General features: G+C 37.9%; 1 protein-coding gene across 3 annotated transcripts in view; it reads left to right on the top strand.

Annotated features, from left to right (window-relative positions):
- Positions 1 to 13215, top strand: part of BCAT1 (branched chain amino acid transaminase 1) — a 93540-nt gene extending 80325 nt beyond the window's left edge. For all 3 annotated transcript variants that reach the window (XM_084877246.1, XM_084877245.1, XM_084877247.1), the window contains exons 9-11: positions 1189 to 1329; positions 5159 to 5233; positions 12172 to 13215. In XM_084877246.1, the coding sequence (XP_084733372.1) occupies positions 1189 to 1329; positions 5159 to 5233; positions 12172 to 12213 (258 nt within the window). In that variant the 3' untranslated portion in view covers positions 12214 to 13215. The remainder of the gene's footprint in view (positions 1 to 1188; positions 1330 to 5158; positions 5234 to 12171) is intronic.
- The last annotated feature ends 3130 nt before the right edge of the window (positions 13216 to 16345 follow it).

The following is a 16345-nucleotide window of genomic DNA, read 5'->3' on the forward strand; positions in this document are numbered from 1 at the left end:
ATCACAGGCATATTTTCCTACCCTTCCAAATATATGCTTACAACATGATGCATTCTTCTAATGTTTTGAATCTTGCCAAGAGCTGTGATTTCCATTTTTATCTATTGTAGATTTGCAGGTCTTAAAAAATACTCCCATTTAATTTTAAAAATCTATCCATTTTTTGTTTGTCCTTAATTCAGATAGCCTGTTGACAAACTTTGAGCTTTAACCACTAACATAAAAGAATGAGAATTAAACCGATGAAAGAATGTGTACTAAATAGCTTTAAAAAATCAGAATATTTTTATTTATATTTTCTATCCTGGAGCAAATAAAATGTTCCAATAGTTCAGCAGAAGTTGATGCGACATAAATGCCAGAAATTATATCGATAATTCTGTGATGAAAATCTAATATGATTCTAAGAGTAAGGGAGAGGATTACTGCAGTAAAGTCAACTGAACCAGTGGGTTTAATTTAGGAAGAAAAAATATACAACACAATTTCTCAAATAAAGTCCAAATATACTTTCTCTGTTTTAAAGTAATGAAATCTTCCAGATGTTTAAACTCAGTCTATGGTTTTATTCCATAAAAGACACAATAGAAAAAGGACCAAATTTGGAGGAAGTTGGATTAAACCTGAATTCAGGTCCACTTTCTGCCATTTACTATCTGTGTGGCCTTAGGGAGAGTCACTCTCAACTTCCTTGAACCTTCATTTCTTCATCTATAAAATGGGGATGATGATACCCACCTTAAAATCAGAGAAGTTGGCATGCAATGGATACTCCATAAATGGTAGCTGTAATTATTAATGTTATAATAATGTATTCCCTTTTGTGGTAAATAGCACTTGAAACACTGTCAGCTTAGAGTACACATTAAGTAGCACCAGTGTACGTCAACTTGTTTGACTTTAGCCATAACAACAAATAGGCAAAAAAAAAAAAAAAAAAAAAAAAAGCACACATGTCTTAAAAATATGCCATGTGTTTTATGCTCATAATCTTATATTTTATATCCTGATCCTCTCATTTAGAGACCCTGTGACCTTGGAGTAGGGGGCTTAACACCTCACTGTGTTTTACCAGTAAGATGGTGTTGCTTTCTACAGCTTTCCCCTCTAAGAATTTTCCCCTCATGCCTTTTCCTTAAAAATATGTATCACTTTTTTTTTTTTTTTTTAACTATATATTGCAAACAGGGTGAATTTAAGGTGTCAGAGAGGTACCTCACCATGGGTGACTTGACAACAGCCTTGGAGCAGAACCGAGTGAAGGAGATGTTTGGCTCTGGCACCGCCTGTATTGTTTGCCCAGTTTCTGATATCCTGTTCAAGGGCGAGGTAAGACAGCCTGCCATTTCTAAGCATTTGCGTATAATTTATTTTTTTAACGTCTGACCAAATTACTAGTTGGTCCCAGAATGCAAAGGATTTTTTTTTTTTTTTTAGCTTGGTATTTCATTAACTGGGGCGGATTGTCCTCATGAACCTGTATCATTAGTAAATTACTTACCCTTGAAGCATAGTAACTTCTACCTTGTATAAAAAACTGCTGTTTGAAACTCTCTGTTATTGTTAGATAGTCCCTAGACCCTGTCATTGTAAGCTCTGTCACTTTAAGATAGTCTCTTATTCTATAAAATCACTTTGTTTTTAATTAAAATAAAAAAAAAAAGATAAACTTAACTGTCCTTGCAAGCTAGCCATCCAATGGAATAGATTAATATAGACTAACCAGAGGCCCAGTGCACAAAATTCGTGCACGGGGGTGTGTCCCTCAGCCCAGCCTGCACCCTCTCCAATCTGGGACCCCTTGAGGGATGTCTGACTGCACGTATAGGCCTGATCCCAGTAGGACAATCCAGGAATGCTGACTCCCAAATGCACACTTGCCTGCCATCCTAATTGCCCCTAACCCTTCTGCCTGCCAGCCTGATCAACCCTTAACCATTCCCCTACCAGCCTGATTGATGCCTAACTGCTCCCCTGCCAGCCTGTTTGCCCCTAACTGCCCTCCCCTGCAGGTCTTATCCCCTCTCCCCCCAATTGTTCTCCCCTGCAGGCCTGGATCCCCCCAACTACCCTTCCCTGCAGGCCCAGTCGCCACCGACTTCCCTCATCTGCCGACCTGGTCACCCCTAACGGACCTCCCCTGCAGCTTAATTGCCCCCAACTGCCCTCCTTTATAGGCCTCATCCCTCCCAACTGCCCTCCCCTGCTGGTCAGCTTGTGGTGGCCATCTTTGACCACATGGGGGCAGCCATCTTGTGTGTTGGGGTGATGGTCAATTTGCATATTACTATTTTATTGCATAGGATAGAGGCCTGGTGCATGGGTGGCGGCCAGCTAGTTTGCCCTGAAGGATGTCCTGGATCAGGGTGGGGGTTTCCTTGGGGTGTGGGGTGGCCTGGATGAGGGGCTTGTAGTGGTTTGCAGTCCAGCCATGCCCCCCCCCCCACACACACACACACACTTCCCCTGGCAACCCAAGCAGAGGCCCCGGTATCTGGGATTTATTTATCTTCTTTAATTGAAACTTTGTAGCCTTGAGCAGAGCCAAGCTTCCTGCTCATTCTGTGGTCATAGCCATTTTTTGTTGGGATTTATTTATATCCTATAATTGAAACATAGCCTTGAGCGGAGGCCAAGGCAAACCAGGGCTATGGAAGCTTGGCTTCCTCCATTGCCGGGGAAATCCAAGCCTCCTGCTTGCTCTGTGGCTGCCACCATTTTTGTTGGGATTTATTTATCTTCTATAATTGAAACTTTGTAGCCTTGAGTGGAGTCCAGGGCCACCAGGGTGTGCAGAAAGCTTGACTTCCTCCATTGCCAGGGAATCCCACGCCTCCTACTTGCTCCTGATTGGCTGGTGGGTGTTGCTTGTGGGTTTAGTGGAGGTATGGTCAATTTGCATATTATTCTTTTATTAGATAGGATACTGATAATAATTCCCATATTTTTATGCCAAGTACTAACTCATTATGTATTCAAGGTTACAACTGTCTGTAACAATAACACACACAGAGTTCTTTGTAATATCTGCAAACAAAGAGGCTTGAAAAGTATAACTGCAAGAAACTTTCTGTATGTATTGCTCAGATTTGGAAGAGATGCCTTCCTCTGGGCCACATGCAATAAATGACTCCTAATTAATTGGCTCATTAAGACATTTTGTATCTCACCTGCTGATTTATGATACAACACTCTTCTCAGTGAGTTTATGTAAGCTCCAACAAGGTGGGAGGTCAGTTTTGTCCTTGGACAAGGATATCTGCCTTTTGTCAATTTAGGGTTTTGAGATGTGTCACAAGACTTCCACTCATTACTTTCTACTGGCTTTATACAGAAGGTTCTACAGGTAGTTAGATTTCAATTTCTGGTTGCCAAAAGTAGTTCCATCTCCTGAAGTAGGAATGGCAAATAGTTATGGGAATTTCATTTGAATGATCACTTATTACTCTTAATATTATTGATGTTGTTATTTAGACAATTTAACAACAATTTTTTTATTTGGTAAACCCGGTACATATATAAAATATTCCAGAAAAAAGTTCAAATATTTAGTTGGAAGAAATTTTCTCCCTTCAGTAAACCAGTCTGATTTTATATGTGCTGTAATTCTACTTTTTGGTTAGTTTTTCTTCTTTTCCCTTTATAACAAAATCCAGTACTTATGATTAACATCAACAGCTAACTTCATAACTTAAAGTCATTTGAGTATTATTCTTAAAATGTCAGATGCTTAAATCACTTATATTAAATATAAATTCTAGAAATTTAATATTCAACACCATATTTTTTTCTCAGCTGGCAGATTTTTTTTTTTTTCTCTGCTGATTTTAATGGTGGTTGCTTCATTGCTTGAGGATTTTAAACTTGCTTTTAGGGAATGGCTCCTGACCTAATTCCATCTACAGACCTTCAAGAGAGAAGAATGACACTATTATCATTCAATGCTTGTACTGATTATAAAGCTACTGTTTCATATTTTAGTATAGTGGTATCTAGACATTGGTTGCTTTTTTAATGAACTGTGGTTGTCATTAGATTAGATATCTTTAAATCCAATTATTATTTCACCTATAAAAATAAGAAGTTTATAAAATTTAACATGTTTTTAATGGTTTTGTGTTAGAGGGCATTTGGAGCCAAAAGGTACATCTAATTATCCTATTATCCTAAAGGGCATAATAAGAAAGGTGAGAACATGGACTATATACTAAAATCAGACTATCATGCCTGCAAGCCAGTGAGGCATGAATGGACATGACTGAAATATAAATTAGGGTCATTAAATTTTCAGCCCTGAATTTAACCATGCGATCCAAGATTATGGAAGTTGTAGCCTCTGGAAGTTTGGTTTGTAACAGATATAGGTTAAGAAGGTATAGACTTGCTTTAATTTATGTCCCCAAATGATTTACTATAATGCAAAATATCTTTGAGTTCTTATTTTTTGTTGAGAGGGTTAAATATGGAAGCCAACCATTTATCTTTGTTCATTTGAGGAATGCTGGAAGAGGTAGGGTTCTCTTAAGTTTAGCCACTGTTAGCCACCCATAGCTTCTCATTAGTTTCTCAAGTTATCCAGAGGACTGGCATATAAACAAGTTGTGCCCTAAAATCAGTTGGTAGGCATTGGACAACCTATCATTGGCTAGTTACTTTTTATTCAAATTTAGAATAGAAAATAGGCTTTGGAGCTAAAATAATCTATCTATATAAAAACCTAAGCAACCATTACAACCCAACAGGCTGTGTGGGGCGACCAGGCTGGCAGGGGGGTTAGTGAAGGGTGACCAGGCTGGCGGGGGGGGGGGGGGTAGTTGGGGGTGACCAGGCCAGCGGGAGGGGGGGAGTGGTGGACAACTAGGCTGTCAGGGGTGGCAGTTGAGTGTGACCAGGCAAGCTGTGGGGGTAGTTAGGGGCAATCAGGAAGGCAGGCAGGCAGATTAGGAGCCAGTGGTCCCAGATTGTGACACACACACACACACACACACACACACACACACACATGCACAAATTTCATGTGCCGGGCCTTTAGTCAGATTATAATAGAGCCATTCCTTCTTTCCAGGAGGTGCTTCATACAGTGTCATCACTGAGTGTCTTACTTGGGGCGCAGTATACATGAATATCCTCATTATCTCATGTCTGGTTTTCTTTATAGACCCTACACATTCCATCTGTAGAGAATGGGACTAAGCTTGCAACACGGATATTGGACAAATTGACTGATATTCAGGTAAGGTGTTTGTTTGTTTTTTGTCATCTTATTTTAAACAGCACTTAGAAACAAATCATATTTCAATGGCAAGAAGAGAGTAAATACTGCCATTTGGGATCAACAAATTAAATCTAAGGAAGATGTTTCTGATAGTATGTTTGGGCATAAACAATACAGTTGGTGAAAATAACCAGGGGGAACTGAGATGCCGAAACATAAAATGAAGTTTGATAGTTTTGGTGACATCAGGTGGTGCTGGGTCTTAAAACTAAGCAGAAATTCAGTTCATTGGGAAAGCAGCAGATCCTGCAGAGCAGTTGAGATCCTCAGATAGTGATAAAAATGGTATTTTTTTTTAATACTTAGCAACTTTTTTTGTAAAACTCATAGTATTTATAAAAGGAAAGAATAATAGTGTTTTTTAATCAATGAGCTCATTGATTAAAAAACACTATATTTTTTAGAGTTGTCTGAGTAAATCTGATGGAAGTAATGTTATTAGAGATTTGCTGGAATAAAAACTATAAACAAAACTGAAATATATAATTTGTTAGATTATAAAAACCTTTATCCAAAACAGAAGTTGAGAAATTTTTAAGAGGGGAGGAAGTGCATTATAGTGATAAGAAACAAAAACTAATTTGGATAACTTTCTTGAACAAATTGTACAGAAACAATGTTATATTTTATAGCAGTTAATACACAATGAGATATCAGGGTTTCCTCTTGGAGATTATATGACATAAAACATTTTGAACTGACTTGATTTGGTTATAAAAACAAGTCAGTTCAAAATTTCTTATGTCAATTAGGCTGAGGGAAAAGTAGTCAATTAAGCTGAGGGGAAAATCAGGTTAAATTTGAATTGAAAGAAAGTTGTAAGTGGAGGTGTTCAACAAATATAATCATGAAGCTTTGATTAGGAGGGTGAAGAGCAGAAATGTGCATCACCATTGAGATGGTTGAAAAATAATGCATCAGAGCCCTAAAATATGAGTAAAAGAGAAACCCAAAGACATAATTTTGGGATAAGGTGGGAAGCCATTGCAAAAATTCTTAGAAAGAGCATTTTTTAGAGTAAATTAAGGACTTCAAGAGTGTAAGTCACAAACGTGATTTTTTTATTCATTCATTCATTCATTCACTCATTCATTCATTCATGTATTAAGCACAAACAAGGTGTTCAAGTGCTAGTGAGAGTAGTTAAAAAAAAAAGGGACAAATAATTATGCATTCAAAGCACACCCATATAAAACAAAATTAATATTCAATTTCCATGCAACACCATGTAAAAAGATTTAAAAATAGATAAATATAGAGAGCAGAGAAGAAACGTATTTTCCCTATATACTTTAGTGCCTGTGGCTAAGAAGAAGTTAATAATTGTGCTTTTTACCCTAGGAAGTAATGTATAATGGATAATGGTAGTAACACTAAAAACTAATGATACATTCAGAGCTCAGACTGAACAAAGAAACAAAAGGAGACAGTTATAGAACACATGAGATAATACAAACGATTCTGAATTCAATCACAAACCAAAAGCACCAACACTGCACCAAACTGTTAAGTAACAAAGGACCATCATGCAGAATCTGAGACCGCATCTTTCCTCTTCCATTATTTTGGTTGTGGACACAAAACCCAAAATTTCACAATTATTCTCTCACAAGATAGCAAATTAGTGCTGCCAGCCCCGCTACTAGGTTGTCTGTTTCTCTGCAAAGGAAATAATTTAAGTTAACTGAGGGAAAAGCATAGAATTGTGTCATGTTTCACATTTGACCTCTTTGACATTACATGGAAACATGGACATTAGATATAAAAGGCTCTGATAAATTGAAGGAGAGTAGCAACAGCCAAAAAAAAACCCTACAAACCCTTGAGATTCTTTCCAAGGTGATTGGGGGTGGAGGGAGGTGGGAATTCCTTCTTAACTATAGATCTGATTGTCGTTTCACCTGTGTACTTTTGTATATGATTCTAAAGCTAAATATTCATCCCATTTGGCTAATCATTTAGAGAGTTTCCTGGGTCTTAGATCACACTACCAATACCTCTTTGGAGGGGAACATTTCAAATGGCATTTTCTTTTTTTCTATTTTTCTCTTTTTTAAACAACAAAGAAAAACACTTCTGTGTTCACACTTAACCAAACTTAAACTTGGACAGCATTCTCCATGTTGCCCATGATCCCTTTCCCTCCCATTACTCTTGGCAACTCTAGTTACTCTCCATCCTATTCACCTGCTCTGACCATTTGGGGCCTTCTCTGTTTTCCAATATGCTCCGCTGTCTGCTGCTTCCTCCTGCCTCTGTATCGTCTCCAGTGTACCCACTTGGTAAGGTATCGGTTGTCCTTCAGACACATGTTCTTTAGGAAGCTTTGAAATCTCTCTTGAACAATGTCCCTTTCTCTCAGTACAAACATACATTCACCCACTTCAATGCTGCTTCTTTCTTCATTTTCCATATTACCTATGATTATCACATTATGGCCTTTAAATTATGAGCTGGGTTTGTTTGAATGTAGGGATCAATTCTCCTTTTGTAACTCCAGGCATCAGCACAAAGTTTGGGCCATAGTACATATTTAAGAACGTTTCCTGATTAAATGAATCAAGGGATACATGGTGAGGAATAGACCAAGCACATACCAGAGAGAAAAAACAGGTTGCTCTTGTATATTAACACATTCTGAGAGAAGGTGAGAGGAGGTCTTGAATAATGTCAAATTATTCTTTAACAAAATTTCAGAGAATCTGGTTCAGTATTTTGCAAAATGACATACACATCAATACTGGTGTTGGAAGTAGCTAGAAGCTAGAACTCAGGTCTTAACTATGAGGGGTAGCATGTCTGAGTAACTGGCAGTGCTGCCTTTGAGGTTTCCGGAGGCAGGAAGTAGTGACTGCAAAGACCAAGAGGTGGATGTCATAAGTAGTCCAGAAAAACACAAAGTAATGTACAGATGCTGTATCATAGAAATGTGCACTTGAAACCTATGTCACCTCGATACATTTAATTTGAAAAATAGATAAATTAACTTCAAGATGGTCTGTTTAGCCCTGTCCAGGTGGCTCGGGTGATTGGAGCATTGTCCTGTACTCCAATAGGTTGTGGGTTTGATAATCAGTCAGGGCACAACATACCTGGGTTTTGGGAGGCAACTGATCGATGTTTCTCTCTCATATCACAGTTTCTCTCTTTCTCTCTCTCCCTTCCCCTCTTTCTAAAAATAAACAACAATACAACAAACATAGCCTCGGGTGAGGATTAATAAAAAAAGATAGTCTGTTTAGAAAAATAAAAGAAAAAGGAAAAGCTTGACAGAATTAAAAAATCTATTTTCTTACTAGAGGCTACAGAAAGACCTTCTGTGGTTGTGGAATTATTCTTGTTTTCAGTGAAACAGCTTGATGCAGTTCAATTGCATAAGAAGGTAGAGCTCCACCCCTGTGCCCTGCAGATGTCCTGAGCTGTCCTTCAGAGTGTGTGCATTCTCAGTGAACATTTCCAGGTTGCTTTAATGATTCAGCCCTGTGACCAGCTTCTCAGCCTCTCCTTGTTTCCTAATGCACACTTCCCCACATGCTATGGCATTACAGAACTTTGCAAGGCCATTGAATAGGATTTGAGAAAGAATAACAGATTATTACCTGGGAGGCAGCACTTATTATATTTTTATGGCATTGTAGAAAGTAAGTACATGGTATACAGGTTATCCTTTTGTATTGCTAAAAATTAAGATTTTTCTTTCTGCTGAGCATAAAGACAGTTTAGCAAGGGCCCTGTAAAATAATTTGCCATCATACATTGATTATGGAGTAATGAACTTTACATTAGTCATGTTTTGGTTGAGGGTTCTAACTGGCATTCGAGATAGATGAAAATTCTGCACATCACACAGATAGTTCTCCACATTGTCTCAAAGTACCATCCCACTGCATTGATGTACCCGATGAATTGTTTGAGCCCATCTTTGATTCCAATAAACAAGATCCAGTAAATGCGACTTACAGAAGGCCTGGCCAATGCTGACGGGGTGGGCCTGCTGCTGTGGTTTGCAATGACACTGCCAATGGTAAAAGTACAGCCTAGCCCAGGCAGGCATGTGTTCTCTTTCCCCTCCTCCTAGGGACACCTACTCTTGGAGAAAAACATGTAATTTGTTATCTGCTAAAATCTGCCATCTCTACTTTGAATTAGTTTCCCTTGCAAAGTTAAATTGAATTATCCATCACGCACATGAAGAGTTTGAATGCTAACTGCCTAAATCTAGACATTATGAATTACCCATATTATTCTATCTCTGGGATACATCTCAGAATGCTATGATTTTACATAAGAGCATAAATTGCAGGATGAGAGGAATAAAACTTAATACATATTATGCAGGTTCACAGAGCAATATGGCCTATGACTATTATTGTAACCAAATTTGATTTTTCTACTGGTTCTAAAACTAAGACAACTAATTGACCGCAAATTTACTTTAACTGATGAGATTGAAGATGAAATTATAGTGGTCATGAATCACAGTACTACAGATTTGCCAAAATGTCAATATGCTGACATCCAAATATTATTAATGGGAAAGGTGTCTAATGTATTAATGGGATTGCAAATAAGAAAAATAAAACATATATTTTGCTCTTACCTTACATCATGTTGACAACATGCATAAATCAGGCAGAATCTGGGAATATTTTATCCGGCATTTCGCCATGCATCAAGAGTCAAAGTGGAGGCCACACTGTTTAGGTATCCATTTCTGATGTGGATTAAGCAGGTCAATATAGTCAGTCACTGGGCTTCCTTCATTCTCCTTTTCATGTAAACCAGAATGTTGTAGGTAGGGCCCTTTCTTGGCTCCCAGTAATTTTTCCAATTTGGTAGTTTCTGCTCACTGAAGTCTTGGACACAGCACATGGACCATGTGAAGTAGGAGAATTGAGCTTGCGATTATGAGTCTCCTAGAGCCTCAGTATTCTCGTATATACAATGAGAAGCTTGGCTTATGAGTTCACAGTTGATTTTTAAGCAGCCAGTACTTTCTGCAAAAAGGATCTTTCCTAGAATCCCAGTACACAATACCAATCAAAGTGGAATTATTCTGAAGTCAAAAAGTAAAAACCAGAGCCCCACTTACTGGGTTCATCCAAGTAAGATGATTAAAGTTCTTTCCAATTCAGAATTTTCAGATGAATTGTATTAATTTCAGCCAAGTGATAATTACAGAGCCAATTCATGTGAAAAGGGGGCATCCTCGATGTTGGCAAATGCCTAGTGGCAGACTTCATGGCACGCTACTTGGGTAGGGAGGGTCTGTTCCAGGTCTGTCTCCACTCATGACCATGTGAATATGTGCAGGGAAATCCAGATTGTGGTCAAGAACCTGGTCTTTGGTGTGAGAGAGACCTTGGCTGGAGTCTGGACTCTACCATTTACTAACCACACTCTTAAGAAAGTTACTTAATCTCCCAGATATAAAGTTTTCTCATTCATAAAATGGGATTGAAAATAGCACCTACTCTCTGGGGTTGCTGTGGGAATGAGTCACTGAGGGAGTAAGCCTGTAAGGCTCTTGGCACAGGGGTACTGGCATGCAGTACTTGCTCAAAGGGTGAACGCTCATTTAAACACATGTTTGTTGAACGAATGAATGAACACATGAATACGGGATTGGCTTCCTGTTTCTAACATCTGGAGTATCTTAATGTTTCATTTAATTCTGTTTCAAATATGAAAATTTAGGTCTGTGAAAGATAACTTGCTGATGCAGATAATCTAATTGTGATTATTATGCAGGCCCATGATTTTGGAAGGGATAAGAAAAGTTGCAATGCTAACATAACACAAACAACTTTTTTTTTTTTTAAATATATTTTATTGATTTTTTTACAAAGAGGAAGGGAGAGGGATAGAGAGTTAGAAACATCGATGAGAGAGAATCATCGATCAGCTACCTCTTGCACACCCCCTATTGGGGATGTGCCCGTAACCAAGGTACATGCACTTGACAGGAATCTAACCTGGGACCTTTCAGTCCGCAGGTTGACGCTCTAACCACTGAGCAAAACCAGTTTCGGCAACACAAACGACTTTCATTTAGAAAACATGGCATTGTTCAGACCCACTGGGCTTGTCAATGTAATATTTTTGTCCAGGAACTTAAAAGGCCCTTGAGAAGGGGGATGCTAGAACAGTCATTTTCAAACCATAGCTTACGTCAATCACCTGAAGTGCTTGCTGAAACACAGGCTGCTGGGACACCCCTGCCCAGTTTCTGATTCAGGAAGGCCGAGGTGTGGTGCTTGGGATTTTGCATTTCTAACATATTGCCAGGTGACACTGATGCTACTGATCTGGGGAATATATCAATACTTTGAGCATCACTTCTTCAGAGTAAAAATGACATAGTTAAACCTAGTTATGCCATTACGAGAGCAGAAGCTAAATACAGAATAGTAATGAAACAACATGCATGTAAGCATATAAGGGACCAACATCAACTATAAATTTGAGTTCAACAACAGTGATAAGATTTGTGATTCTTTCCAGATATTTGGTTGTTTCTGTCTAATCTTATTTTTTAAATATATCTTTATTGATTTCAGAGAGGAAGGGAGAGGGAGAGAGAGTTATAAACATCAGTAATGAGAGAGTCATTGATTGGCTGCCTCCTGCATGCTCCCTACTAGGGATTGATCCCACAACCCAGGCATGTGCCCTCGACCAGAATTGAACCCGGGACCCTTCCATTCACAGGCCAATGCTCTATCCACTGAGCCAAACCATCTAAGACTGTCTAATCTTATTTTTCATGTGAATATATTTTTTATGTTCAAACCAGAAGCAAACCTTTCGTACAATGTTTATTTTGAGTTTATTTATAAACTATTCCAGCATTGTTAGCTTGTAGACTGAAACATGTTTTCTTGTTTTTGTTGCAGTATGGAAGAGAAGAGAGCGACTGGACAATCATCCTATCCTGAATTTAAAAATACAGGATATTTTCTGTGCGCTCATGGGACAGACTGTTGTTTTTGAATTATGGTAGATTCTTTGGCTAGCTGTTTTTAGTTGTGCATAATGTAGTATATATTATCAGTGGCAGCAGGGCAATTGTTTCTTCTGCCAGAGAAAATGAATTGCAACCATCAACCGGCGTTCTGTAAACTTGGTAGTGGAAGCTTATCTAACCTTCCCTTAGGAAGCCATCTAGCATAGCATTCCCTCAATAATTTAGTGTCTCCCTTCATATGTCACTCCGACAATAATGTTTGTTTATTCCTTAGCATAGGATATATTCTGCTTCTCAACCAAACGATTTTTTTGTGTGTGTTTGAAAGTTGATCTGAGTACTTCCTCTGACATGTTTTCATCCTCAGAAAGTGTTTGTTTTGTTTTGTTTTTAATCAAAAAAACTTTGAAGAACTGGATTTCCTCATGTCTCAGTTTTTTTTTCAGGCCCCCAAGTCCATCTTAAGTCAATGTCTCCCTTCTTCCTGATGTCACAGTCTGCTCTAAGCTCTCCTTGTGTGTCAGCAAGATGCCTGCACGTTTCCACCGCTGCCCTTTCCACATTGTATCATAATTGGCTGCTTCTTAGGCTCCACAACAACACTGAGGACCTTGTGCCTTAGAGATCTTTGTATCCCCAATGCGTGGCACATAGTAGGTACTCAGTAAATAATGAATAAGTGGACATTTACCTTCTATAGAAGTGAACCTTCTTTGTTTCTATATTACGAAACCTCTTTCTTAGAATGGAGATTGATCCTGACCTTGTGTATATTTTACCCCTTATTGCCATTTGTTTTCCATGGACTGCTAAGTCATTAGAGATACTCAGAGGCACAGTTCCTGGGAGGAATTACTTCATGTGTAAAGACTGTCTTGGAATTGCAAGTATGACTCTACAGAGAAGTCATGATAGCATTCCTACCAAATGGAAATGACAAATGTTATGTGTTAAATAAAAAAATAAATCATAATGGGTTTGTTTGTTTGCTTGTTTTTAGTGGGAAGCAAAGAGAAGTATGCTATGGTTTTTATACGTTGGTCTTACAGTTGATCTTTTTGGTTGAATGGGGATTGGATGAGCACATGGTTAGGGCACAGGGAGAGCAATTATAGATGATATTTTCCTCGTTTAGGAGCTCTGAGTTAAAATTGTATCCTGGTTATCTAGGGAAAAGTAAAAGTAAAATAGCAAACATTTATCCTTGTAAGGTCAGCTCTCAGGCATTCTATTTTGGATTCCTTTGGTACTAATAACTTTTCATCTTGCTGATCATATTTTATTCTCTTTTCAAAGCAAGGAAAAATAACATTCTAAAAGTTTGATGCACTGAAAATTTTTCCTGAAGGCATTTAGCAGCACATAGCAAATGGGGCTTTGATACTTTCCCCAGACTTTTGGCCATGGGGTTTTTTTTAGATATGAATGGTAAAATGAAAATTAGGGAGGTATAAGATGAAAAAGAATGGTAAAAATATCTTTTAGGGGGCTTTTAATTGTTGATCAGAAGTCTTGGGAGAATGTTCTTTTCAGCCCTCAGGAGTTTTCTCTGTCCTCTACACTCCTTCCCCATGTAGCACTCTAAGGGTATGTGTTCATCTTAGTTAAATCCTGGGACCTCATTTTTAATACGGTATTCTAGAAAAGACTTCCCAGTAATTTTAGCCTGTCAAGTAGCACACACACGATCAGACTCACATTCCTAAGAGAAATGGAAAGCCTTTGTTGGCTATAAATGCTTTTTATACTTTGCATCCCTAAATTTAGTATAGAAAGACATGTCCATTACGAAAAGCTAAAGAACAATGTTTTGTCATTACATCTGTATGATTTCTCAAACATTTTTAAGAGCATTTTAAGCCCTTCCCATCAGACTTGTGACATTTGAGAATATATATTTAAAGAAACTGAAGGTCTCATATAACAGAGAACACAATCTGCCATTCCTCTGTAAGTAATAAGACAAGAAATTGACCTTGATGCTAATTTGTGAAATAGATTTAAAGGGAACATCTGCACATCCTTTTTCCTTGTGTACTATTTTATTTAATTGCAGTGGATTAATACAGCAAGAATGGCACATTAGAACTAGGCAATTACCCATTCTTCAAGACTTAGTTATTGTAACACTAATTGATCATTTAAGGCATAAGATAATCTAGTATAGAAACATGTAAGGCTAATCGCTCAAAAAGATCAACAAATTAATATTGTTGCTGATATTTGCATAACTGGCTGCAACTATTTAATGTTTAATTGGTTGATCAAATGAGATTCAGCAATTCACACGAGCATGAATATAAACAGAACTGGTGTGGCACTTGAAATGATAATGATTAACTTATTTTGCATGTTCTCTTCCTCCCACATTTTCTCAGGTTCTTTTTTCATTTCAGACCAAGTATGTAAGCTTTTTCCAAAGCACATCTGTAGAAACCAAGTTTTTAAAAGGAAGCATTTCAACATAGATACAACATGAGCGTTTCCTATTAGAAATGTCCTAAGTTATAGTGATTTATTAAGGATTAAGTCATGATCCACCAGAGCAAGAGCCCACATCAGGGACCATGCAGGTAGCCAGAATGGATAAATTAATAATACTTGCTTTACCCTTTGCTTTCAAAAGCACAAAGGAAAAACATGGTTCTCTAACAAAGTTTCTTGGTCACTTCCAAAATAAGCAAAGTGACCAAGAAAATTTGTTAGAGAATCATGTTTTTTTTCTCCCTGGTAAACAGCCTTTATTCTTTTCTCAAAAGGTTTTTTATTTTTTACTATAAGCCCAGTGCATGAATTCGTGCATCTTAAAAGGAACTGTGGGCTGCAATGCTGCAGTGGGCACAGGGGCAGGTCTCAGCCCATCCTCTGCACCACCACTGGGCCCCTCCTGCTGCAGCCTGGCTCCTCTCTGCCAGCAGCCCCATTCCCACTGCCACCACTGGCACCCACTGATAATGCAGAGCAATTGGTGCCAGCACCAGCAGCTGGTGTGAGTGGTAGTTGCTGCTCCGATCGCCCTTCGGGAGACAAAGGGTACCAGCTTCCCAATAATCATAACCTATTCATTGACAAGGATCATGGAGGATACAGCTAATTTGATCAGTTAATTTGATAAATGTTGATTGAGTTCTCACAAATGAACATCTAACACAACTTGCAATAGGGATTAGAAAGTTAGTGTTAGAAAATAAATGATATATATACATATATCACCCTTATGCTATTTTTTTTCACTACTTAACAAAAATATAGATATAAATGGAGCATTTTATGCAGCTAGATAACAAGGGCTCAAAAGCCAGAGCACATCTGTTTACAAGAAATCACAAATATTTTCATCTCATTTTTAAAAAATAATTATCGTTTTCTCCATTCCTTCCTTTCCTCTAGTCAGAACTACTCAGTCTGGTTGGTAGTTAGGGGTCATTCAGCCACTGCCTGTGAGATGTGGATTACCTCTCCCTGGTTTACTACTTACTGCCATTCTCTAGTCCACTTGTTAACTGCATTTTTTTGGAGCATAGTTGAGTTGTCATGGTACATCTAACAAGGGAATACTTTAAATTACAGTATCTTTGCTGATCTTAAAGTCAGATAATAAATAAAATGTTCCTACAGTGATTTTTTAAAATGTCTATTATGAATCAAAGTGTTTAGGAAGTTAGCTTGAAAATAGTGGGTTCAGCTACTCAGAAAAAAAGCAGGTGGGAAACTAACTTTAATAATGATTTTTCATAGTTTGAGGTTTAAAAGAAAGACCACTTAAACTATTGCAAAGAGGTTCATTTTTATCCTTGTCAAAAAGCTCTTTTAAATCTACAAAGTTAGAAGAAAGTGGTTTATTTTTCATCTTCAGCATACATTAAGAGACTTCTCATATTTTTTGGGGGGTGTTGGTGGTGGTGGTTGTAAAGAAACATAGCAACAGGAAAAAGTAATGTTTGTAGTTAAATCCTTTGGATCAGATATATGTAAACATTTAACAAATGATAAAGGCATATAATGAAGTGGTCTTTAAAATCTGCTGGGTACAAGTATTGAAGTTTTAAGTAATCTTATTCTGTCTGAAAGTATATTTTCACCACAGTGTAGATTCAGTTAGT

Source organism: Pipistrellus hanaki (assembly GCF_964339955.1).
Source record: "Pipistrellus hanaki genome assembly, chromosome: 3".
NCBI classification, from domain to species: Eukaryota; Metazoa; Chordata; class Mammalia; order Chiroptera; family Vespertilionidae; genus Pipistrellus; species Pipistrellus hanaki.